Genomic DNA, 27,364 nt, shown 5'->3' with positions numbered 1-27,364 from the left:
AATAACACAAATGTGCCATAAAGTAAATAATCCACTCTCTCTATTCATATAGACGCGTTCACTTTGATAGCCGTCATCATACAGTAATAGCGAGCTGATTTGGGCTGATTTGCACTCAAACAGATGGTAATCATGCAGATACATTCACATTCAACATAAAAACACATTCTCACATATATAAAAACTGTTGAAAAATAAAAGAAACACAGAAAAAGGCGATTGCTATAAGTTCTGCGTCCATCAGCTGACAGGTGCGCCAGAGCGCGTCACGAGGGAGCGCCAAAATTCAAATAAACTATCTTTCGCCTATCTTTCATTCATTATTTTTTCCGGTGGATCGCTTCATTCTGTTTGTGACACTGTATGCTGCAAAACCATGCCGTGTTTTTACTACCAAGACGCAGTTTCCGTCTGTGAGTTATTCCATAACGGACACAAACAGTTCTGTCACTGAAGAACTGAAACGTAAACAAAGGAATTATGATCCATATTACAACATTATTGCTTCGTTGGACTAAACGTGCTCCATGAGATGTCGTTCAGTGGACCCTTACCTTTCTAACTAAACTGGGATTTACAGCTGTGGATGTGTTTATGACTCGTTGTAACGACGAATCTGGTATGTACTGCGTTTCCATTGTGCATGTTTTGATGTGTACTGCTTACACAAATGTAGCAAATACAGTCTTTATAAGCTTTCCATTCAAAAACAGCGATCAGTCATCGATGCTTGAGGCTTAGATCTTCATAACGATACATAGTTTGTCAAGATTAAATTTGTTCCATTTCATTTAATCTATTCGTTAAAAAACTGTCACGGCAGCCGGCAGGCCAGAATGACCGTCAGGCCACCGGGAAATGTCCCGGTGCTCCCGATGGCCAGTCAAATGCATTTTTCTCCGGCGCGTTCACTACTGCGAAGATCGCGAGTCAGTGTCAACCTCATCTTTGCAGCTGACACAGAAACACTTGTTTATTAATAAACAATTAAAATGTCATTTTTTTTTTACAATGTTTAGGTGCCGTTTACGCATCACCACTGCATGAGAGAGAGAGAGAGACACACACACACACACACATGCAAGGTCTCTCACGCTCTGCCGTGCGCTCGCTACAGTTTGCATGCGCGCTTTTGCTCGCGCTCTAGATTTGCAGGAGATTTGAACTAATTTCCAGGCATCATAACATTACAAAAGGAAATTGTAATATCTTTTTATTACTATTTTGGTATGATGAACATTCACCCGCCAGTGTGGCGGATAGCCTTTTGAGATTAAGCCGGTTTCAAACCGGACGCCGAAGCGACGCGGAACGGAAAATCACGCGCGGCCTGTTCACACCTGTGATCGCATTTGTCACTCGCGGTATTTTAATTTGAAAATTGCTTATATTTTGACAATTGACCGGATTGTCTCGTGTTTCTTGTTGTGACTTCCTTCCGGGATTGATGCGGATCGCTCGCGACTCGCGCAAAAAATAGACCAGACGGCGAAACTAGCACTTCACTGTCGCCAAACGGAAAATCTAACCGCACTTGGCGCTTGTTAATTTCGGACCCTGGCTGCAGGCCAATAAAACCTGGACTGCGGGCCGCGGTTTGGACACCCATGATATAGACCCAGTTAGATGGGGCTTCGAAAATTTACTACCTCGTCAGATGATGTTTACTACTTTTTACTGTCCTTAATTTGGCATCATTTAATTGACTAACTTTTACTACCTTTTACAACCCCGCGGAAACCCTGCATTACTTACCGTGAAAGAAGAATGATTCGGACTCACCAATGTTTTTTGATAAACTTGTGAAAAATGGCGTGTGAGATAAAAAAAATGAAGCAAGAGAAAAGAAAACGGTAGTAGATGTGAATAGAAGCGCAAGTGGAAATGTGAATGACAAGCTAACGAATGCTAACGCGGTGTATGCGCAAAGCATTTGCAATGTAAAGTTTAAAGCGAATGGTCAGATTAGTTTGATAGATAATATCGAATATATGGTGGGAATTAAGTTTATATTTGATCACTTTAGACAACAGAGAGTGATAGTAAGATGGAGATTCAACAGAAAAGCAAAGCTACATGGAGCTACAACCACACATGGAGCACTTATACACACGATGACAACTGGATGACAGGGAAAACAGGAACTTGGAGAATACACCGGAGTGATCACTGGAAAGTGGGAGCACAGGTAAGCAGTCTATACTCAACAGAGTGGCCACATGCGCCATTCATACGGGACACGTCCCGGCCAGGATTTTAATTTTGCCTAAAATATCCAGGTTGTGTGACATTCATGAGCTATAGAGAGCAGAGCAGACCGCTCCTTATGCTTTCGATTCGCTCTCTCGATCCTACTTTGGTGTCTTTTTTTGATTGGTGTGCAGCAACGATTCAAGTCAAACGACAGAACAAACACGTTTGCACCGCTTTGATCGTTCCTTGTAGTTCTCACCTTCTCACGCGCAGCCCCACAATCAGTCAATTATGAACAATACCTGCATGTTATTGGTCAAATTGCTTTGGATGTCAACTGTCTTAGGTCTTCTTTGTCGCATCTTCCTCTTTATGATGCCCCAAATGTTTTCTAAAATTGGGAGGGGGGCTATATAAAATAAAATTTCAGTACAAAATATTATCCAATTATTCAATAGCTGCATGATAACCTTACTAGACATACTCTGTCACACCACACAGAGAATATGTCCAGATCAGGGATAGGCAATGTGGTCCTGGAGTGACGATGTCCTGCAGAGTTTACCTCAAACCTTGAAAAAACCAACACCTGCCTGTAGCCCTTGTAACTTTGTAGACTTTAATTAGCTTGTTCAGGTGTGTTTGATTAGGGTTGGACCTAAAATCTGCAGGACAGTGGTACCCAGAACCAACGTTGCCTATCCCTTGTCTAGAGTGTTGAAATTAATAATCAGTTATCACCTTCAAGATATTTAAAAGGGTTTCCATATCTGTAAGAATCTCTTCGGTTTACAATTTCACATCAGAATTTCTCCATTTGTAGCACACTGCTAAACTCTGTTAGCCACATCTCAAATTTGTGTACAAACTTTCTTCAACATCTTCAAAATAGTATTTTCTTTGCTATGTTCATCCCATGCTGGACTGACTGAGTTTGACTGGGATTATAGGTTTCCAAATATGGAGACCAGCCGAAATTCTCAAGTGTTTCTTGAGGCTTCCTCCTGTTGAGCAAAGTTCTCTTTCCACAGAGATGGCACACGAAAGGCTTTTCTCAGATGTGAATTTTAACATGATTCTTAAGATGTTTCCTCTCTGTGAAACTCATTTCACACTGATGACATTTATAACTGTTCTTTCTTGAATGAAACTTCATGTGATTATTAAGGCTTTCTTTATATCTGAAACTCTATCCACACTGACCACATGTGAACGGATTCTCTCTAGTTGTGAATCCTCATGTGATTCTTTAGGTAAATGTTATGTGAGAAATTCTTTCCACAGAGTTTGCAGATAAAAGGTTTCTCTCCAGTGTGAATACTCATGTGGACATTAAGGGTATTTTTCCTTGTAAATCTCTTTCCACACTGAGGGCATATGAATGGTTTCTCTTCACTGTGAATTCTCTTGTGGAAATTAAGGGTCTTTTTCCGTGTAAAACATTTTCCACACATTTTGCAGGTGTAAGGTTTCTCTTCACTGTGAATTCTCATGTGGACATTAAGGGTATTTTTCTTTGTAAAACACTTTCCACACTGAGGGCATATGAATGGTTTCTCTTCACTGTGAATGCTCTTGTGGACATCAAGGTGATTTTTCAGAGTAAAACACTTTCCACACACTTTGCAGGTGTAAGGTTTCTCTCCAGTGTGAATTCTCATGTGGACATTAAGGGTATTTTTCTGTGTAAAACACTTTCCACACAGCTCACAGGTGTAAGGTTTCTCTCCAGTGTGAATTCTCTTGTGGACATTAAGGGTATTTTTCTGTTTAAATCTCTTTCCACACTGAGGGCATATGAATGGTTTCTCTTCACTGTGAATGTTCTTGTGGACATTAAGGTGATTTTTCAGAGTAAAACACTTTCCACACACTTTGCAGGTGTAAGGTTTCTCTCCAGTGTGAATTCTCATGTGGACATTAAGGCTATTTATCTGTTTAAATCTCTTTCCACAATGAGGGCATATGAATGGTTTCTCTTCACTGTGAATTCTCTTGTGGACATTAAGGTGACTTTTCAGAGTAAAACACTTTCCACACACTTTGCAAGTGTAAGGTTTCTCTCCAGTGTGAATTCTCATGTGGACATTAAGGGTATTTTTCTGTGTAAAACACTTTCCACACAGCTCACAGGTGTAAGGTTTATTTCCAGTGTGAATATTCATGTGGACATTAAGGGTATTTTTATGTGTAAAACACTTTCCACACACTTTGCAGGTGTAAGGTTTCTCTCCAGTGTGAATTCTCATGTGAACATTAAGGATATTTTTCTGTTTAAATCTCTTTCCACAATGAGGGCATATGAATGCTTTCTCTTCACTGTGAATTCTCTTGTGGACATTAAGGGTATTTCTCTGTTTAAATCTCTTTCCACAATGAGGGCATATGAATGGTTTCTCTTCACTGTGAATTCTCTTGTGGACATTAAGGTGATTTATCTGTGTAAAACACTTTCCACACATTTTGCAGGTGTAAGGTTTCTCTCCAGTGTGAATTCTCATGTGGACATTAAGGGTTTTTTGTTGTGTAAATCTCTTTCCACACATTTTGCAAGTGTAAGGTTTCTCTCCAGTGTGAATTATGTTGGAATTAAGGGTTTTTGTTTGTATTTTCTGAGTCTTTACAGTCTGTGAACAACTAATTGATTTTTCTTCAGTTTTGAAATCATGTTTCTCATTTTGTTCTTTCTCTTCTGTTTCATTCAGTCCTTGACTCTCCTCTTTCAGTGCCATCAGGTCTGAGGTAAAAAGAGAAAAATAGTTTAATTACACAAAACAACAGACATCTAAACATTTAGACTAATGCTGTCAATCGATAAAAAAAAATTATTTTCAGAAAATAAATTGCATATAAATTTATTTGTATATAGTCACAACTTCACATTGAATCTACAAATTAATGTAGAAACAACATAAGTCATGTCAAGTCTGCTTTATTGTCAATTCTTCCACATGTACAGTACATACATACAGAGAATTTAAATTGCATTACTCTAAGACCTTCGGTGCAAACAGGTAACACTAACGGTAGAACATTAAATACAGATAAAATATAAATTAAAGCTGTAAGAAGCGATGAAAGGGCCCTCGCACCTGGGCTCAGCACCATCCGGTTGCCATAGGAGAACAGTGAATGTTGGGCCATATGCTTATAAAATGGTAAATATTTGAGCCAATATTCATAAAGAACCTTAATGCAAAAAAGTAGCTTCTAGTGACAAAATTCTAAGAAAATTCTTAGAAATTTGGGCATTTACTCTTAAAATTCAAGAAAAAATCCTAGTAAAGAGAAAACTAATTCAGAAAAGATCTTAAGGTCAAACTTGTTAGGAGCACAGACGAGGACTTTTAAGAGGCTTAAGAGTTTCTTTAGCAGAGGAGAAAATGGCAAAAATATGAAAAGGCAGAAGAAATGTGTTGCAGACAATGGATGACATTGAGTTAATAAGACGCTATAGATTAGATTGTGTTTGTGACTGATCTTATTAGAGACGTGCTAACATCTCCGACACAGTGCAGAAATGCCATAGCGCCAGAAATTAAAGTAATCACTACATTACGGTATTTGGGAACTGGGAAAATGCAACAATGCAATAGTGATGATTCAGGTCTGTCACAACCTTCTGTCAAGCTGCGTGATTACACAATTACAGCACTTTCAGAACATCTTATTGTGTCTCATTTTGTTTCCACTGGACATTCCCACCTTGCAGGCTCAAAAAACTGCATTTATGAATATAGCAGACTAGTGTTGTCATGATACCAAAATTATTGTTTCAATACCGATACCCAGTCAAGAATTGCGATTTCGATACTTTTTCGATACTTTTCCTGAAAAAGGAAAATACACTCTCAAATATCATTGATGTGCTTTATTTTAAACCAGGACAACATTCTAATCAAATAACACACTGATAAATTAACATATGAACAGCAGATATATTAAATATTTGAACAAAATATGAAATATAAAAATGTAAAAAATAAAATAGAGCAATGACATTCAAGGTAAAGAAAGAATAAATTTAGCAGCATTATCTCAGTTATCATAAGAAACATTGGAGTAATAAATTTATCTTGATTCTGAACTTTGAATAAAAATATGAACAGCGATTATATTAAACATTGTTTCTGAACTCAGAAGATTAAATGTCAAAAGATAAATAATATCAATTTCAGCAATGGCATTTTTTTCCAACCAGCGGGTCCCACTTTTATGATATTATTTGGCCCGCCCCAGCCCGCAAATAAAGTAACATTTCTTTACCCATTCTTTACATCATGGAAGATACGTAGTGTGAGCCGTGTCCCGGGCACCGATCAGCGTCGCCCTGGCAACAGAGGAGATCCACCTGCACACAATCACCGCGGGTGACTACAAAAGCTGCACCTGAGAAGACACGGGTGAGAAAGCCTTCTCTGTGTTTCGTCAGGCGGTGACTCCTCCCCCAGCCATGGAGGAACTCCTTAAGCACCTGACGGAGATCAGTATTCGACAGGAGCAAATTGTGGAACACATGGCTACTCAGCAGGGAGAGACGGAGCGTTAAGTCGCCGCTCTCCGCTTTGCGGCTGCCCAGCGGGTCCCGCTTCCGGTTCCCCGCGCTCAAGCCACTCTGCTCCTGCCGAAGATGACAATCCACGACCGCGTGGAACATTATCTGGGCATGTTCGAGTCCGTAGCCACTCGAGAGGACTGGCCCCGCAAAAGTTGGGCAACGGGGAACCCCAGCAGGCCTATTTCTCCATGTCAGTGAGCCAAAGAGACTCATACGACGAGCTACGGAAGGAAATCCTAGCCCGTGTGGGGCTGTCTCCCATCGCTGCTGCCCAGTTGTTCCGGACATGGGAATATAACAGCCGATTGCCAGCCCGTGCCCAAGCTACCGAACTCAACTGCCTCGCCCATCACTGGTTGCTCACCGGGAACCCCAGTGCTACCCAAGTGGCCGAACGCGTCGTCGTGGACCGGTATCTGCATGCCCTGACACACCCTCTTCGGCAGGCAGCTGGAATGAGGAACCCGCGGACTGTAGGAGATTTCATCGAAGCAGTCGAGCTAGCGGAAGCGATGTTACGTCGAGAGGCTGGGGAGCGAGCACTGCCGTTTCCCCGAAGGGTGTACCAGGACTGGAAGTAGGCTTGGTCAAGGACTTGCCGGTGCCCGTGCTATTGGGGAGAGACTGGCCAGGCCTGGAACAGCTACTCACCCGAGTTACCCAGCCTGCCAGCCCTGCCGGGAACCGCCCGAAGAGACAAAACCTTTGCCGAGCTCCCCAACGGACCCCTGCCCTCCTAGCCACGGACAGCGGCTGAGATGGTGAGTCCCCCCACAAAGTTCTAACCTTTTTTACGATGTCTTCCAAATGGTTAGGGGTGGGGGAAAATTTGTGGAGGAGCAGCTCGGGGATGATCGTCAAAATACTGCTGGAAGCAAGTTAGGGTGATTGAGAGGTCCAACCGCCACCGCACCCAACCCCACACTTCGTGGTCCAGGATGGCCTGCTGTACTGTGTCGCGCAGCGGGGAGGGGAGGAGGTGAAACTGCTGGTAGTCCCACATACAAGGACACAGCTGGTCATTGAGCTCGCCCATTCCCCTCCGATGGCTGGCCACCTGGGGGCACAGAATACTACCCATCGGATCCAAGACAAATTTCACTGGCCCGGCATGGAGGCGGAGATCAAGCGGTTCTACCAGGCTTGTCCGGACTGCCAACAGACGTCGCCAGGGACTCCTCCCCCAGCGAATAGGAATCGATTTAATAGGGCCGCTGCCAAAGTCTGTCCGGGGCCATGAACACATACTGGTCATCGCGGACTACGCGACCCGGTACCCCAAAGCCATTCCACTGCGCAAGGCTACCTCCAAGGCCATCGCCCAGGAGCTCTTCCTGCTGTGTTCCCGGGTCGGCATCCCCTGAGAGATATTGACCGACCATGGCATCCCCTTCATGTCCCAGACAATGGCTGACCTCTGCAGTCTCCTTAAAGTAAAGCAGGTCCGTATCACCATCTACCACCCTCAGACCGATGGGCTGGTCGAACGATTCAATCAGACGTTGAAGCAGATGCTCCCTTGCGTGGCTGCGGACGACCGACGGGATTTGGACTAAATGCTACCGTACGTCCTCTTCGGCATCCGTGAAGTCCCCCAGGCCTCCACAGGATTCACACACCCTTCGAACTGCTGTTTGGCCTGCTCGATGTTGCCAAAGAGGCCTGGGAGCAGCAGCCGACCACCCATCGGACCACGATCGAGCACGTGAGGGAGATGAGGGAAAGGATTGACCGCGTCATGACCCTTGTCCAGGAACACCTGACAGCAGCCCAGGAAGCACAACGTCGACAATACGACCGGGCGGGCCAACCACGGGAGTTCCAGCCGGGTGATTACGTGTTGGTTCTCGTCCCTACGGCAGCTTGTAAATTTCTCGCTAAATGGCAAGGCCCATATATCATCGCGGAGAAAGTGGGGCCCGTGACTTAAAGAGTACGCCAACCTGGACGAAGGAAGGAAAGTCAACTATACCACATTAACCTCCTGAGGCGCTGGGAGGGAACGAGGACTCAGGTCGCCGCACTCGCCGCCATCTCTCCGCCATCTCTCCCGTGGTTGTTGACATCAGCCCCCAACTGTCGGCCGCCCAGAAGATGGAGCTCCAACATCTGGTCGATCAATTCTCTGATGTGTTCTCCCCACGGCCCGGGCGGACCAACGTGCTTCAACATGACGGACATACGCACACCTCCAGGGACCATCGTGCGACAGCGGCCCTACCGAAACCCGGAAGCCCGGCGACACGCAGTCGAAAGGGAGGTTCAGGAAATGCAGAAGTTGGGGATCAGAGCCCTCCCGCAGTCCCTGGTCCAGTCCCATAGCCATGGTCCCAAAGCCGGACGGCACCCTCTGGTTCTGTAACGATTTCCGCCGCCTTAACGAGGTCTCTGAGTTCGATGGCTACCCGATGCCCTGTGTTGACGAGCTGCTGGAGCGGCTGGGGAGAGCCTGGTTCATTTCCACGCTCGACCTCACCAAGGGCTACTGGCAGGTACAGTTAACAGAGCCCACCAAAGCCAAGACCGCCTTCTCCACCCCCAGTGGCCCCTGGCACCTGGTTCTCCCCTTCGGGCTGCACGGGGCTCCCGTCACCTTCCAACGGATGATGGACATCGTGCTGAGACCCCATCAGGCCTATGCGGTGGCATACATCGATGATGTCGTCATCCACTAGGAGACCTGGGAGGACCACCTGGAGCGGCTACGGAGGGTGCTTCTTGAACTGCGGCGGGCTGGGCTCAACGCCAATCCCAAGAAATGCCACCTGGCCCTACCTGAAGCAAAATACCTCGGTTTCCGGGTGGGCCGGGGTCTGATCCGTCCGCAGGAAGGAAAAGTGGCAGCCATCCTCTAGGCCCCAGAGGCCCACCTCCAAGTAGCAGGTTCCGGCCTTTTTGGGATTGGCGGGGTACTATAGCTGCTTTAGACCTAACTTCTCCTCCCTAGCGACAGCCCTGACAGACCTAACCAAGAAGAGACAGCCGGAGAGAGTGAGATGGGGGGCCCCGGAAGAAGAGGCATTCAAGATTATAAAAACGGCGCTCACATCAGAACCTGTATTGCGCGCACCTAACTTTAACTGTCCCTTCTTGTTACAGACAGACGCATCCGACACCGGGTTGGGAGCCGTGCTCTCCCAAATACAAGATGGTGAGGAACACCCAGTGGTCTACATCAGCCGAAAGCTGTCCACAATGGAACAACGATACGCAGCGGTCGAGAAGGAGGTGCTGGCCGCCAAGTGGGCAGTCCTGGAGCTGAAGTATTATCTCATGGGACGGAAATTCACCCTTATCACCGATCACGCCCCTTTGGATGGCCTGGGCGAAAGATACCAATGCCCGGGTGACACGGTGGTTCCTGGCACTCCAGGACTTCCACTTCGACGTGCAACATCGAGCTGGAACCACCAACGCCAATGCGGATGGACTCTCCCTCCTGTGGACAGCTTTCGCAGGTCTGTCAGGTGTGACCCCCCCCCCAGCTTCCCCACTCGCCCGAGGGACCAGGATGACGCGGGGGGGGGGGACCCAGCTGAAACCGCTCAGAGGACGACTACAAAAGCTGCACCCGAGAAGACACGGGTGAGAAAGCTCTCCAACAGAAAAGCCAGCTAATGTTGTGTCTCTTATCTCTACAGAAAGCGAGTGACCGATCAGCCCGCTACCTGAGCACCGGACCCCGATTCCCCTTTGCACTCAGCCGGCTGGCGAACAGGATCACACAGCACCGAGGACGAGCACAGGACACTTCTGGCACCTTCACAATCACTGTCACCAATAAATACACCCTCCGGGGCTTCAAACTTTCATTTCAGCCTGCCGTGTGATTCTTCAGCCCGCGACAGTTGCTACTAGACTCTTGTTCACTGAAGTTCCCATAGACAGTAAAAGTTCCTCCCTCCACAGCAGTGCGCGAGCTCTGCGCTATTAGCAGCGCATGCGCAGCTCGTGAACAGCTCTGTTAACTGTTTCATCCTGTCAAAGAGTTACTCAAGATGTGACGGAGCATGTGATTTGTTGAATATAGTGAACAAATCCGCCCTTCACTGAATGAGATCGAGAGACCTTCTCATTCGTGAACGAGCTGAATGATCTGATACATCTCGTTTATGAATGAAATGAGTGAGCCAAGCATTTAAATCTCGATCAGCAATCAGCAGATACAAAACAAGTTATAGGTGCTGTGCATATACGTTTTTTCGTTTTAATATTTAGCATACAGAACATAACTTCACGTTTAATCCCCGATTAATGTGAATATTATATATGAACTGTGACCAAATAATTAAAATGTTAATTATGCAAGAAAACCTCGTGCTTTGTTCATCTGAACAACTTTTCTGAACTATTTAATGCGATTATGCACACATTTTAGTAAAGTCAAATAAGTTTTGTAAAGCCACTAATGCAGACATCTCGCTGTAGTGCTTTTTTGCTGCTTGCGTGAGGAGAAAACACACAGACGTCCATAGGGAGGCACTGGAAGCGTGCGTTGCACACACCAACATGAAGCGTGAAACATGAAATACATCTCTTACAAATCTGGAACTCAGTCACTCTTTGAAGTATCAATACTAATAAATTTAGGTATTGTGACGTTTTTAACTTACGAGAATCGCGATACTTTTGAAGCATCGGTGCACCGTGCAACACTATAGCAGACTTATAGGTGCGCACAAGCAGGGGGAATGAACCGTTAATAGTTTGTGCTATACGCTCCCATGTCTGCTTCTTGTCCCTTGGTGTGACACCCGGCCCGAATTTTCCTTTAAGAATGGCCTTGTGTTCATCCACTAACTGGGCTAACAGTAAACACTGTTCCTCTGTCCAGTTTGGCTTTCTCGCCCTTCTTGGTTTTGATTCCATGTTTGATACATTAAAACCAACATTCAAACCGCCACTTAAATAGGACAGCAATCACTGTAATTGGAAAGAGTCGAGCAATTTTTATCATTCTAAGCCAATCAAATATCTTATAGGAAATTAAAAGCATGGTAAATAAAAAAAGGATATACACACATATAATGTATGTGTGTGTGTGTGAGAGAGAGAGAGAGAGAGAGAGAGAGAGAGAAAGAGAGAGAGAACGGTCAAATAGGATAAATTACGCATGTAGATTCAAAGTGAGAATTAAAGCTGCAAGCAGCGATGAACGGGCCCTCGCACCCGGGCTCACCGGCAGCGAGTGGCTTTAGTTAATAGGTGAACGGTGAGAAATATGCGTTTAAACTCATAAATATAAGTAGAATATATCAATGTTTATTCCATATATGTGCCAATCTTCCTGTTGCCAGCAGGTGGCGCTATCATTATAATGGAATATTGGCCTTCAGATGTGTTCAGGGCAGGACTTTTATCGAACATCTGAGGTTTGGGGAGGATTGGACATTTTATGCCTGAGTTACAACAACATCCTATTTCATGGCGAAACAATGAAATTTGTCAGGCCGCCATGGACACGCCCTTTAACGAAACCTCAAGATCTTCGCAATTTAAGATCGCAAAAGGCTTTAGATTACACTGACCAAGTTTGGTGTTGATCTGAATAAATATCTAGGAGGAGTTCGTTAAAGTACAACCCCTGAAAATGGCCAAAACAACACTAATTTTGCAGAGAATATTCCAAATAACTGACTTCCTGTTGGGATTCGGACTTCGTACCAAGAGACTTTTTCGTAGATATTGGTGTGTTACATATGTGTACCGATTTTTGTACATGTACGTGAAACATAGCTCAAGGCGCACTCCGTTTAAAGTGTATACGCACTCCGTTGAAAGTGTATAGGTGGCGCTATTGAGCCATTTTGCCACACTCGATGGAATATTGGCCTTCAGATCTGTCCAGGCCAGGACCCTTATCACACAAGTGAAGTTTGGGCAAGATCGGACATTTTATGCCTGAGTTATAACATCTTTTATTCCCATGGCGAGACATTGAACTTCATCACGGCGCCATGGACACACCTTTTAACAAAAACTCAAGATCTTCACAACTAAACATCACACAGGTCTTTAGATTAGACTGACCACAAAAAAGACATTGATGTCATAAAATTTCTAGTAGTTTGTCGCAGTGTAAAATATGTAACTTCCTGTTGCCAATAGGTGGCGCTATGACTATAACTGAATATTGGCATGTAGATCTGTTCAGGTCAAGAGTCTTATCCAACATGTGAAGTTTGGGGCAGATTGGACATTGTATGTCTGAGTTACAGCAACTTCCTTTTTCATGGCGAAACATCGAAATTTGTCAGGCCGCCATGGACCCGCCCTTTAACGCAACCTCAAGTCCTTCGCAATTTATTATCGCAAAGGGCTTTAGATTACACTGACCAAGTTTGGTGTTGATCTGAATAAATCTCTAGGAGGAGTTCGTTAAAGTACAACCCCTGAAAATGGCAAAAACAACAGCAATTTTGAAGGGAAAATTCAAAATAACCGACTTCCTGTTGGGATCCGGATTTCGTACCAAGAGACTTTTTTGTAGGTATTGGAGTGTTACATGTGTGTACCAATTTTTGTACATGTACGTGAAACATAGCTCGAGGCGCACTCCGTTGAAAGTGTATAGGTGGCGCTATAGAGCCATTCTGCCACACCCGGTGGAATATTGGCCTGAAGATCTGTTCAGGCCAGGACTCTTATCACACATGTGAAGTTTGGGGAAGATCGGACATCTTATGCCTGAGTTATAACATCTTTTATTCGCATGGCGAGACATCGAACTTCGTCGCGGCGCCATGAACAAGCCTTTTAACGAAAACTCAAGATCTTCACAACTGAACATCGCACAGGCCTTTAGATTAGACTGACCACAAAAAAGACATTGATGTCATAAAATTTCTAGGAGTAGTTCGTCGCAGCGTAAAATATGTCACTTCCTGTTGCCAATAGGTGGCGCTATGACTATAACTGAATATGGGCATGTCAATCTGTTCAGGTTCGGAGTCTCATCAAACATGTGAAGTTTGGGGCAGATTGGTCATTGTATGTGTGAGTTATAGCAACTTCATTTTTCATGGCGAATCATCGAAATTCGCCAGGCCGCCACGGACACGCCCTTCTACGAAAAGTCAGGATCTTCGCAATTTAACATCGCAAAAGCCTTTAGATTAGGCATACCAAATGTGGTGTTGATTTGAAGAACTCTCTAGGAGGAGTTCGTTAAAATACAACACATGGAAATGACCAAAATTACACAAAATATGCTCATAATATTAAAAATAACCGACTTCCTGTTGGGTTTAGAATTTCGCTCCAAGAGTCTTTTTTGTAGGTATTGGTGTGTTACATATGTGTGCCAATTTTCGTGCATGTACGTGAAACATAGCTGGAAGGCTGTTGATTTTCTTGGTATAGGTGGCGCTGTCGAGCCATTTTGCCACACCCTCTTCTGAATCCTATATCAGACGAAAATTTTCACCAGGTTTGACGCGTGTGCAAAGTTTCATGACTTTTTGAGCATGTTAAAGCCCTCAAAAATGCGATTCATTCGGGAGAAGAAGAAGAAGAAGAAGAATAATAATAATTAAAGCTGCAAGCAGCGATGAACGGGCCCTCGCACCCGGGCTCACCGGCAGCGAGTGGCTTTAGTAAATAGGTGAGTGGTGAGAAATATGCATTTAAACTCATAAATATTAGTGGAATATATCAAAGTTATTCCATATATGTGCCAATCTTCCTGTTGCCAGCAGGTGGCGCTATCATTATAATGGAATATTGGCCTTCTGTTGTGTTCAGGGCAGGACTCTTATTGAACATGTGAAGTTTGGGGAAGATCGAACATTTTATGCCTGAGTTACAACAACTTCCTTTACTGTGGCGAGACAGCAAATTTTGTCATGACGCCATGGACACGCCCTTTAAAAAAAAAAAAAGATCTCCATAATTTAGCATTTCACAGGCCTTTAGATTAGACTGACCACAAAAAAAAACATTAATGTAATTCTATTTCTAGGAGTAGTTTGTCGCAGCGTAAAACATGTCACTTACTGTTGCCAGCAGGTGGCGCTATGACTATAACTGAATATGGGCATGTAGATCTGTTAAGGGCAGAAGTCTTATCTAACATGTGAAGTTTGGGGCAGATTGGACATTGTATGTCTGAGTTACAGCAACTTCCTTTTTCATGGTGAAACATCGTAATTTGTCAGGCCGCCATGGACACGCCCTCTATCGAAACCTCAAGATTTTCGCAATTTAACATTGCAAAGGCCTTTAGATTTAACTGACCAAGTTTGGTGTTGATCGGAATAAATTTCTAGGAGGAGTTCGTTAAAGTACAACCCCTGAAAATGGCAAAAAAAACGCCAATTTTGCAGAGAAAATTCTAAATAACCGACTTCCTGTTGGGATTCGGATTTCGTACCAAGAGACTTTTTTGTAGGTATTGGTGTGTTACATTTGTGTACCGATTTTTGTAAATGCACGTGAAACATAGCTCGAGGTGCACTCCGTTGAAAATGTATAGGTGGCGCTATGGAGCCATTTCGCCACACCCAATGGAATATTGGCCTTCAGTTGTGTTCAGGCCAGGACTCTTATCAAACATGTGAAGTTTGGGGAAGATCAGACATTTTATGCCTGAGTTACAAATTTTATTCCCATGGCGAGACATCAAACTTTGTCACGTCGCCAAGGACACACCATTTATCGAAAACTCAAGACAATCGCAATTCACTATCGCAAAGGCCTTTAGATTAAACTGACCATAACACAATTTAGATTTTATTAGATTTCTAGGAGTAGTTCATTGCAGCGTAAGGCATTCACTTCCTGTTGCCAGCAGGTGGCGCCATGACTATAACTAAATTTGGTAATGTTGATATGTTCAGGTCAGGAGTCTTATCAAACATGTGAAGTTTGGTGCAGATTGGAAATTTTTTGTCTAAGTTATGGCAACTTCATCTTTCATGGCGAAACATCGAAATTCGCCAAGCCGCCACAGACACGCCCTCAAACGAAAACTCTAGATCTTCGCAATTTAACATCGCAAAGGCCTTTAGATTACACTGACAAACTTTGGTGTTGATCTGAATAAATCTCTAGGAGGAGTTCGTTAAAGTACAACCCCCGGAAATGGCAAAAATGACAAAATTTCGGATGAGAAAAAAAATAATAACTGACTTCCTGTTGGGATTTGGATTTCGTACCAAGAGACTTTTTTGTAGATATTGGTGTGTTACATGTGTGTACCGATTTTCATACAAGTACGTGAAACGTAGCTCAAGATGCACTTCGTTGAAAATTTATAGGTGGCGCTGTCGAGCCATTTTGCCACACCCACCTTAGCAAACCATTGCATACCTAATATTTTTCCAGCTCTGACGTGTGTGCCAAGTTTCATGACTTTTCGAGAAAGTTTCAGAAAAATAATAATAATAATAATAATAATAAACAACACAGAAACAAGAGGGTCCTCACACCATCGGTGCTCGGGCCCTAATTAAAGCTGCAAGCAGCGATGAACGGGCCCTCGCACCCGGGCTCACCGGCAGCGAGTGGCTTTAGCAAATAGGTGAACGGTGAGAAATATGCATTTAAACTCATAAATGTATGTAGAATATATCAATGTTTATTCCATATATGTGCCAATCTTTGTGTTGCCAGCAGGTGGCGCTATCATTATAATGGAATATTGGCCTTCAGATGTGTTCAGGACAGGACTCTAATCGAACATTTGAAGTTTGGGGCAGATTGGACATTGTATGTCTGAGTTACAGCAACTTCCTTTTTCATGGCGAAACATCGAAATTTGTCGGGCGGCCATGGACACGCCCTTTAACGAAACCTCAAGATCTTCGCAATTTAACATCGCAAAGGCCTTAAGATTTAACTGACCAAGTTTGGTGTTGATCTGAATAAATCTCTAGGAGGAGTTCGTTAAAGTACAACCCCTGAAAATGGCCAAAACAACGCCAATTTTGCAGAGAAAATTCTAAATAACTGACTTCCTGTTGGGATTCGGATTTCGTACCAAGAGACTTTTTTGTAGGTATTGGTGTGTTACATGTGTATACCGATTTTTATACATGTACGTGAAACATAGCTCGAAGCGCACTCCGTTGAGAGTGTATAGGTGGCGCTATCGAGCCATTTTGCCACACCTGATGGAATATTGGCCTTCAGATGTGTTCAGGCCAGGACTCTTATCACACATGTGAAGTTTGGGGAATATTGGACATTTTATGCCTGAGTTATAACATCTTTTATTCCCATGGCGAGACATCGAACTTCGTGATGGCGCCATGGACACGCCTTTTAACGAAAACTCAAGATCTTCACAACTTAACATCGCACAGGCCTTTAGATTAGACTGACCACAAAAAAGACATTGATGTCATAAAATTTCTAGAAATAGTTCATCGCAGTGTAAAATTTGTCACTTCCTGTTGCCAATAGGTGGCGCTATGACTATAACTGAATATGCGCATGTTAATATGTTCAGGTTCAGAGTCTCATCAAACATGTGAAGTTTGGGGCAGATTGGACATTGTATGTGTGAGTTATAGCAACTTCATTTTTCATGGCGAATCATCGAAATTCGCCAGGCCGCCACGGACACGCCCTTCGACGAAAACTCAAGATCTTCGCAATTTAACATCGCTAAGGCCTTTAGATTAGGCATACCAAATTTGGTGTTGATTTGAAGAAATCTCTAGGAGGAATTCGTTAAAATACAACACATGGAAATGACCAAAATTACACAAAATTTGCTCATAATATTAAAAATAACCGACTTCCTGTTGGGTTTAGAATTTTGCTCCAAGAGTCTTTTTTGTAGGTATTGGTGTGTTACATATGTGTGCCAATTTTCGTGCATGTACGTGAAACATAGCCGGAAGGCTGTTGATTTTCTTGGTATAGGTGGCGCTGTCGAGCCATTTTGCCACACCCTCTTCTGAATCCTATATCAGACGAAAATTTTCACCAGGTTTGACGCGTGTGCAAAGTTTCATGACTTTTTGAGCATGTTAAAGCCCTCAAAAATGCGATTCATTCGGGAGAAGAAGAAGAAGAAGAATAATAATAATAATAATAATAATAATAATAATAAACAAAGCAGATACAAGAGGGTCCTCGCACCTCGGTGCTCGGGCCCTAATTACAATAGACCCTATACTTAAAATCTATCTTTTTTTCCTTCTTGGACAACCAACCAATCACAGTCTTCAAAAGATTGTATCATACATAGCAACGGGGTCAACCCCGCCTTCTCACTAAGATGAAAGTTTTTGTCTTTTCCTTACTCAGAGTTGCTCTCAGATTGGTCCCGAATCACTCTTAAGCTAAGACTCCAACGTAAAAGTTTTGTTTGTCTTGCACCATGATGATCCTCACTTCACCAATTAATCAAATCAGAGTCACAATCTGACACATTGTGATTTTGCTAATCGTAAAGCCTGCGATGTTGACATGATATTACTCTGTTCCAGAGCTGTCACCCTTGAGTGACAGTCTTACTAACCAATAGAGTGAGTGAATGCACCTCCGTTCTCCCCAATCAGCTCTGCTCTAACCAACTGTGTAAACTCCCACCATGAAAAAAAGAGAGAGAGAGTGTTTGTGTGTGATTATGGCATCTGCAGGGTCGATAACTTAATGTAATATGAGATTATTTGGCTTCTAACTGATAGACACCAAACAAAAAATGTAACTTTAATTTACAAGAGCTGTGTCACAACAATTATCAAGAGCTCCCTTAATCGGTTCTGCTTTCAGTACCTAAGAATTAAGGCTGCAACAAACGATTATTTTGATAGTCGATTATTCTAAAGATTGTAGCTGATCTGACTCGAACCAGATGATTAAAGAGTCGATCAGGGCTGTGGTTGAACATGAGCCAAATTCCTCAGTAAGGCAACAGGAAGTCATAAAACATTCTGTCCCACAAGTCCCAAGCAAGATAACCAATGCTTTCACAGAACAACTTTCAACATTAACACCACTAGAACAATTATTGAAAATTTTAATTCAGAGAAGAGATTGTCAAATTTGTTGTTCGTAATTGATAGGCAACGGCGGACATCACGTGTGAGAGTACTACACAAGATCCTTTGACTTCCCCCCCACCCAGCAGAACCAGACTGAAATTCCTAAGGGGAGGGGAGGGCCTTTGAACCTCTGGTCTCCACAGAAATCTTTGTCAAAATGACACAGAAACTGTCTTTTCTACATACAGTCTTGTTCAAAATAATAGCAGTACAATGTGACTAACCAGAATAATCAAGGTTTTTCGTATATTTTTTTATTGTTACGTGGCAAACAAGTTACCAGTAGGTTCAGTAGATTCTCAGAAAACAAATGAGACCCAGCATTCATGATATGCACGCTCTTAAGGCTGTGCAATTGGGCAATTAGTTGAATTAGTTGAAAGGTGTGTGTTCAAAAAAATAGCAGTGTGGCATTCAATCACTGAGGTCATCAATTTTGTGAAGAAACAGGTGTGAATCAGGTGGCCCCTATTTAAGGATGAAGCCAACACTTTTTGAACATGCATTTGAAAGCTGAGGAAAATGGGTCGTTCAAGACATTGTTCAGAAGAACAGCGTACTTTGATTAAAAAGTTGATTAGAGAGGGGAAAACCTATAAAGAGGTGCAAAAAATGATAGGCTGTTCAGCTAAAATGATCTCCAATGCCTTAAAATGGAGAGCAAAACCAGAGAGACGTGGAAGAAAACGGAAGACAACCATCAAAATAGATAGAAGAATAATCAGAATGGCAAAGGCTCAGCCAATGATCACCTCCAGGATGATCAAAGACAGTCTGGAGTTACCTGTAAGTACTGTGACAGTTAGAAGACGTCTGTGTGAAGCTAATCTATTTTCAAGAATCCCCCGCAAAGTCCCTCTGTTAAAAAAAAGGCATGTGCAGAAGAGGTTACAATTTGCCAAGAACACATCAACTGGCCTAAAGAGAAATGGAGGAACATTTTGTGGACTGATGAGAGTAAAATTGTTCTTTTTGGGTCCAAGGGCCACAGGCAGTTTGTGAGACGACCCCCAAACTCTGAATTCAAGCCACAGTACACAGTGAAGACAGTGAAGCATGGAGGTGCAAGCATCATGATATGGGCATGTTTCTCCTACTATGGTGTTGGGCCTATTTATCGCATACCAGGGATCATGGATCAGTTTGCATATGTTAAAATACTTGAAGAGGTCATGTTGCCCTATGCTGAAGAGGACATGCCCTTGAAATGGTTGTTTCAACAAGACAATGACCCAAAACACACTAGTAAACGGGCAAAGTCTTGGTTCCAAACCAACAAAATTAATGTTATGGAGTGGCCAGCCCAATCTCCAGACCTTAATCCAATTGAGAACTTGTGGGGTGATATCAAAAATGCTGTTTCTGAAGCAAAACCAAGAAATGTGAATGAATTGTGGAATGTTGTTAAAGAATCATGGAGTGGAATAACAGCTGAGAGGTGCCACAAGTTGGTTGACTCCATGCCACACAGATGTCAAGCAGTTTTAAAAAACTGTGGTCATACAACTAAATATTAGTTTAGTGATTCACAGGATTGCTAAATCCCAGAAAAAAAAAATGTTTGTACAAAATAGTTTTGAGTTTGTACAGTCAAAGGTAGACACTGCTATTTTTTTGAACACACCCCTTTCAACTAATTCAACTAATTGCCCAATTGCACAGCCTTAAGAGCGTGCATATCATGAATGCTGGGTCTCATTTGTTTTCTGACAATCTACTGAACCTACTGGTAACTTGTTTGCCACGTAGCAATAAAAAATATACTAAAAACCTTGATTATTCTGGTTAGTCACATTGTACTGCTATTATTTTGCACAAGACTGTATATATGGACTTATAAATGAATATCAGTCTATCACTTCACTTCATATTCATTTATATGTAATCCACACATTTTACTATAAAGTTATAATCACTTATTGTGTGTCTTTTAATAACTATTGGATAGCTTAAAGATTCATAATCCTGTTTGGTATGTGTGTGATTGAATCTGCTTGATTGTAACAGTCATGACCATCAGTTATTTGTCAAATGTATCATATTCTTGTTATAGGAATAATGTTCAAAATTAGACCCTGCAAGAGCGGGAAAATTAGGACCATGTGCTTGATAAGATAACATATGATTTATGAGACCCCTGACCCAAGACAATATCTGATTGGTCAAGACAACATTTGAGGTGTGGCCAACCGGCCAGTTTAAATACTTAGGACACCATAAAATCTTGTTTTTTATTTTTTAGCTATGCGTTTAGCTTCTGCTATTAGTCATGCCTGCTTTTAGTTTGCTTTTAGCTTTGCTTCTTAGCTTTAGCTTTTAGCCATGCTGTTAGTCATCACTGTTCTTTGAGTGCGGTTCCAGTGTGCGTCGGCCTGCACGCCTGCTGCTACTTAGCCACGATAAGAAGAAACACCACCTAGTCTCGTCAAACCTTACTTCTTTTCTTTTCCGTTTGAGAGTTTCGTGTTCTGAGTTAAGTTTTGTAACAGAGTTCAACTTCAACCAGCCACACAACTCTGCATCTTCAGCCAACACCCAACCACGGGCTTCCCAAGACGTCACTTCAGCGACTACTGAACTTCCAGCCAATCAGCGACATCGGAAACCCCCTTTCAACGACAACAAAGGGACACCTTTACAAAGGCAATGTACCTTCAGACATTTGTGCTGGTGTATCTAATATAATTTTAACCTCATTGAGGAACTCAATTCGAGCGTTAATTAAGTGATTGATGGTTGTTCATGTCTATGCAATTTAACGTATTGCTGTAAAGTTGGGATTCCATATTTCCATTCTCTTAAACTCATCTTTCCCTAACTTTCGACCTTCCTGCAACTTGTGTGAATGTGTGTGTGCGTGCGTTTGTTAGATTAGTTTATGTGTCTTAGATTTATCTAATAAAGCCTTATTCATATTGAAAAGAGAAGTATCTTGTGTTTTGTGCTTACAAGTTAATGTCTTAAACTGACGATCTAGTTACTGTGCTAATTGATAGTGTTTCACTATAGTTTGGATATTACTATCCAGCGCAGATTTGATGTTAAACGGCTCGATCACTGAATCGTAGTGACCAGCCGTGAAACAGTGATTCTGTTCAAATTCCCTTTAAAATCTTAAATGATTCCCTTTGAGCTAAATTGACCTGTTTCCCTTACACGATTATTAGAACGATGAATCTACTAATCGCTGATTATTTCACTGATTAATCAATAGAATTTGATCGATTATTCAGCTCTTGCAATTAGTTAAATACTGTTTTACATAACAAATAAATAAAAGATAGTCTAATCATTTCAGCTTTGGGAAATAATATTATGTAAATACAATTATTATATAATTCATTTATACAAATAAATATATTTGACAAAATGAGATGACAGAGAAACCATTTAATTACTATATGAAAATTAACGGAAGGACACATCATTCTGCATAACATCTCCTTTCGTAAGTGTGTAACATGGATAAGAAACAAAATCAAGTTAAGGGATTAGATGTTTTCATAAATTCATTTTATTCACAATATACACTACCACTCAAACATGTTTGAACAGTAACATTGTTTTTAAAGAAGTATCTTTTGCTCATCAAGCCTGCATGTATTTGATCCAAAGTACAGCAAAAACAGTAACTATTTATTTTAAAAAACTTTTTTATTTTAATATATTTTCAAATGTAATTTATTCCTGTGATTTCAAGGCTGAATTTTTAGCATCATTACTCCAGTCACATGATCCTTCAGAAATCATTTCATTCTAATATACTGATTTGCTGCTCCAATAAAACATAATTATTATCATTGTTATTGAAACAGCGGAATATAATTTGTTCAGGTGTCTTTGATGTTCTATTCATCAAAGACACCTGAAAAAAATATATTCAGCTGTTTCAATTATAATAAAAATGATAATAATCATAAGCAGCAAATCAGTTCAGAAGATCAGCATTTATCTGAAATATAAATCTTTTGTAGCATTATAAATGTATGTCAATTTAAAGCATCCTTGCTAAATAGAAGTATTAATTTCTACAATAACCCCCCACCCCAATAAAAAAATTTAAAATAAAAATTATATTGACTCCAAGCCTTTTAATGGTATTGCATATAATGTTACAAAAGCTTTTTATTTCAGATAAATTCTGATCTGATTTATTACATTGCTGTTTGCTTTGATTTTGGATTAGATTGGTGTTCTTATTGTTAGATTAGTTTTGGAGTATTTCACAACCCTAGTAATTTTGTTTTTAGATTAGGGTAATTTAGTTCATGGCGTCGCATACACCAAAGATCACACATTTTTCTTTTTAGTTTAGAAGATAGTTACATTTACATTACATTAAAAAAACATACAAATGAAAATAGCAAATGGAAGCAATTCAGACCTATGTAAGGGTAACAGTATTCAAGTGCTGTAACAAGCCTTAAAAAAGGGTCTTGCTGATGAAAAAGATGTTTCTTTAGACGTTTTTTGAAGATGGCTGCTCGAATTGAGATAGGCAGGTTCTTCCACCAGCTTGGAACAGTCCAGGTAAAGGTCCGTGAGAATGTTTTTGTGCCATTTTGGGATGATAAGACGAGGTGTCATTCATTTGCAAAACTCTGGAAGGCGTATAAGTATGAAATAGCGAGAGTAAGTTCTTAAGTGCAGAGCCAGTAGTTGTCTTGTATACAAGTGCCTTGATTTTGATGCTAGCGGCTATCGGCAGCCAGTGCAAACTGATGAAGAGAGGTGTGACATGCGCTCTCTTCAGCTCATTGAAGACTACTTTTGTTGCAGCATCCTGGATCAGTTGCAGAGTCTCAATAGTACATGCCGGAAGGCCTGCTAAGAGAGAAATACAATAGTCCAGTCTGGAGAAAACAAGAGCTGTGTGGCCTTCTCTGATAGGAAGAGTCTAATCTTCCTAATGTTGTATAAAGCAAATCTGCAGGACCGAGCCGTTGTAGTAATATGATCTGTGAAGCTTAGTTGATGATCAGTCACAACTCCTGTCTGTCCTAGAAGGAGTTATGGTGGACGATCCTAGCTGTATGGAGAAGTTGTGATGAAGTGCTGGGTTGACAAAGACCACACACAACTCATTCTGTCTTCACAAGGTTGAGTTTAACCCTCTGGAGTCGATTAACGCAGATACACTTTATGAGGCATTTTCTCCTGATAACCACGAGAAGAACTTAAATTACACTTTCAGTTTTGATCGTACAGATAAGATCAATAAATCAATTAAATCTGTTAAGGGTCCAATTTTTTTGGGATACTGATATAATAACAACAGAACTTTGTGCATTTATAACAAACAAGGTGTGCTGTCTGCAGCCTTAGTCTGCGCTGATCTTCATTTACGAACACGTCATTAAAATGAACTGTAACTCCGTGAATACTCAACGAAGAGACACGAGAGATATATCTAAAGAAAGCCTGACATGTCTACTTTTAAACTAAACAAGTGCTGCCGAAAAAACAAATATTCTGAGATAAAGTAATCCATATGAAAACAACGCGATGTCTGTTTTTCACGTCTCCCTTCATTATATCTAATGTGACCACGCCCACGCGCTTAACGCGCTATTCAGATTCAAACTGAAGCACGCGGATTGAATACGCACACACAGAAGAAAAAGCAGCCAGACTGTTCTTCAAGTTTTTTATTTTACTGTTTGCTTCGCGATGAGAGGAATAAGACATAATTCACCCCAAAAAGATGTGATGTGGTTGAGGATTTGGATTTCCTCAGAAAAAAAGAATGAAGCACTTTATTCAGCAGAGATCATAAACATGAGTAAGTCTCTTTTTAATTATTTATATACTCACGCGCTTTAACTTGCTCTGTAAAGGGTATACTTTTTTTGTATTAAATTCAAAAGATCAAGTCACAAGCCAAAAAACAACAACAAATCTCCATCCATCTTGATCTTGATGGAGGGATTCACCATCACATAATTTTTCACAATTAGGAAACTAACTGTTGCTTTCACAGAAATAGTTTTTTTGTTAATAAAATAGCCTTCTATTAAGACTACTTTTATTAATAACTGGAAATATCAACACTAGAGTTTAATGTGTTCTGTAGAGCTGGACATTTTAATAATGATCAACTGAGTTCAGATTTGAGAATAAAAACCAACCTGTTTGTTCCTCAGTCTCTTCATGTTTGACTCTGAATGTGTCTTCAATCTTCACATCTTCTCTCTCCTCTTTAATAAACTCCATCTTTGTTTGTTCCTCAGTCTCTTCATGTTTGACTCTGAATGTGTCTTCAATCTTCACGTCTTCTCTCTCCTCTTTAATAAACTCCATCTTTATAAAAGTCTCACACGGACCTCAGTTTATCTGTGATTAAGATGAGAATAATTAACAGAAATAATCAGCTCTAGTTCAGTAGTCAGCACACTGCTAAGGGAGTCAGAGTTAATGGACTTAAAATGTATGACATTAAAAACAACATTAGCATTCAAATTAATAAAAGGACACAAATTGGTTTACATGTGTATTAAGACGTATATTTAGTATTGATTGATGTGTAGATTATATTTAATAGATTTCACTTTCAGGAAAACATTTGCAGTAGGTTAGTAAAGTTATCATTAAACAGGTTTGTGTTTGTTTTCATCGCATTTACTCTGTTTTAAACAGCAGATGACGTCAGCGCGCGATGATTCGTTAGAATCACTGAATCATTTTGCGATTCAATTGATTCATTGCTGTTTTCTCCAACACTACTAACCAGTAACCGAGGTCTTGTTTAAAATGAACTGATTCACTTTATAGGGAGAGAAATGAGACGCACTGTTTCTGTTACTTCTGTGCGGGAGCACTTTACAAGCATTAACCATCATTAATAACACTAGTTAAAGCATTACAATATGACACGGGTTCAGACTTGTTTTCACAGTGTAATATACGACTCTCTAAATGAGTTTAGTCGATTGAAACACTTTAAACTATTAAAATCACATACCTTTCTTCAGCCGAATCACAGACGCGGGAGTGCGCGCAGCCTTATGACGTCACACCGCCAGAGCAAAATAAAAGTCTTTTTTTCTAAAAACATATAATTTTACATTTAAAAACAAATGCAATACAGTACAGGAGCAATCGAAAAGACAGTAAAAATATTTAACTGTTTAATCTCAATCTCTGTTTCTCCTCAGAATATAACAGGCAAAAAAAAAATCATCTTTATTTAGTTAAAGTGTATTATATTAAAATATTACAAATTAAATTAAATTTATGCATTTAGCAGACGCTTTTATCCAAAGCGACTTACAATGCATTCAGGCTATAAATTTTTACCTATCATGATGGTAGGTTTAAAACATTTGCTTTTGATTCTCTGAATGGCAATCTTTAATTAATTAAAATATTTTCTAAATCAGTGGTTCCCAACCTTTTTCAACTCGCGGCCCACACAACCAATGTTTAGTGTGTATTTAAAATAAGTATATATAAATGCACACACAATTAATATATATTTATATATTTTTACTGTAGGCCTATATTTACATGTGTATATACGTTTTTATATTTACATTCTTATATTTTATATATAAATATATTTAATATATAAACATAAAATTTTTCTTAAATATATACATGCATGTATTTGTATTTATATCCATTTACATTTAGTTGTTTAGCAGACACTTTTATCCAAAGCGACTCACAAATGAGGACAATGGAAGCAATCAAATCTAACAAAACAGCAATGATAAATAAGTGCTATAACAAGTCTCAGTTAGCTTATACGCAGTAAACGTAGCAAGTTTTATTATGTAATAAAAAGAAAACGGGTAGAATAGAGCAAGCCAGTGTTAGAGGCCTTTTTGCTTTTGTTAATTGTATAATAAATAAAAAAATAGATAGAATGCAAAAAGAATAGAACAGTAAGTGTTATTTATTTATTTTGGGAAAACACGTAAATTAATAGAGTTTAAGTCTAAATGGGGCACTTTTTTGAAGAATAGAATTAGAATAGTGAGTGTTAAAGACAGAGATGGGTTTTAAGCCAAATCTTGAAGATGGCTAAGGACTGAGCTGCTCGGATTGAGTTGGGGAGGTCATTCCACCAGAAGGGAACATTTAATTTAGAAGTCTGTAAAAGTGATTTTGTACTTCTATCTTCAATCTTCTATCAAGATCTGTATACTACTCATCAAAAAAAAAAAAAAAAAAAAAAAAATTATATATATATATATATATATATATATATATATATATATAGACGGTTTCAACGGCATCAACATAAACAAACGTTAATGCGCGTGAGCGCTTTTGTGGACCTAACTTAACTTCCGGTAGACTCCAAATAGAATCAATAACAACAGCCAAGTCCCTCTAGAGTAGATATTTTTTGATAACAAACAAAATGTGTTTGCTGTGTGGATCAGGCGGACTTAATGAAAATGCTAATTCATTATTTGCCAGCAGGAGATGTTTTAAAGCATAGACATAAAGCGCGAGAAATAGAGGTTTCCCCAGTAACAGCTGTAAACAAAGCAGAGCTACGCTCACACGCTGCTTTATCAGGCATATAACATGCAAATCTTCTTTCAGAAATACAGCGATATAAAAACACCTGTGCCTCGCTTTGATATTTAAACATAAATGTGAGGAA

The 27,364-nt window shown here is 40.9% G+C and overlaps 1 protein-coding gene across 2 annotated transcripts; it reads right to left on the bottom strand.

Annotated features, from left to right (window-relative positions):
• Window positions 1–998: 998 nt before the first annotated feature.
• On the bottom strand, window positions 999–25,762 carry LOC113080876 (gastrula zinc finger protein XlCGF26.1-like). 2 transcript variants are annotated; one of them, XM_026252926.1, is made up of 4 exons: window positions 25,709–25,762; window positions 24,876–25,080; window positions 4,404–4,930; window positions 999–4,319 (listed from the first exon to the last, which is right to left on the bottom strand). In XM_026252926.1, exons 2-4 carry the CDS (start codon window positions 25,045–25,047, stop codon window positions 3,417–3,419), a joined length of 1,602 nt encoding a protein of 533 aa, XP_026108711.1. In that variant the 5' UTR covers window positions 25,048–25,080; window positions 25,709–25,762; the 3' UTR covers window positions 999–3,416. The 2 variants fall into 2 exon arrangements, with proteins under 2 accessions (XP_026108711.1, XP_026108710.1); XM_026252925.1 differs by having other exon boundaries at window positions 999–4,930.
• Window positions 25,763–27,364: the final 1,602 nt, after the last annotated feature.

Source organism: Carassius auratus, unplaced genomic scaffold, assembly GCF_003368295.1.
Source record: "Carassius auratus strain Wakin unplaced genomic scaffold, ASM336829v1 scaf_tig00032387, whole genome shotgun sequence".
NCBI lineage: Eukaryota > Metazoa > Chordata > Actinopteri > Cypriniformes > Cyprinidae > Carassius > Carassius auratus.
This window is presented reverse-complemented; position numbering and strand designations above follow the sequence as displayed.

Bases quoted from the DNA above. Each gene is read 5' to 3' on its own strand.
- LOC113080876 (XM_026252925.1), bottom strand. From the start codon at position 25,047: ATGGAGTTTATTAAAGAGGAGAGAGAAGACGTGAAGATTGAAGACACA. The intron at 4,931-24,875 runs GTTGGTTTTTAT...TTTTTACCTCAG, and splicing joins AGAGACTGAGGAACAAACAG to ACCTGATGGCACTGAAAGAG.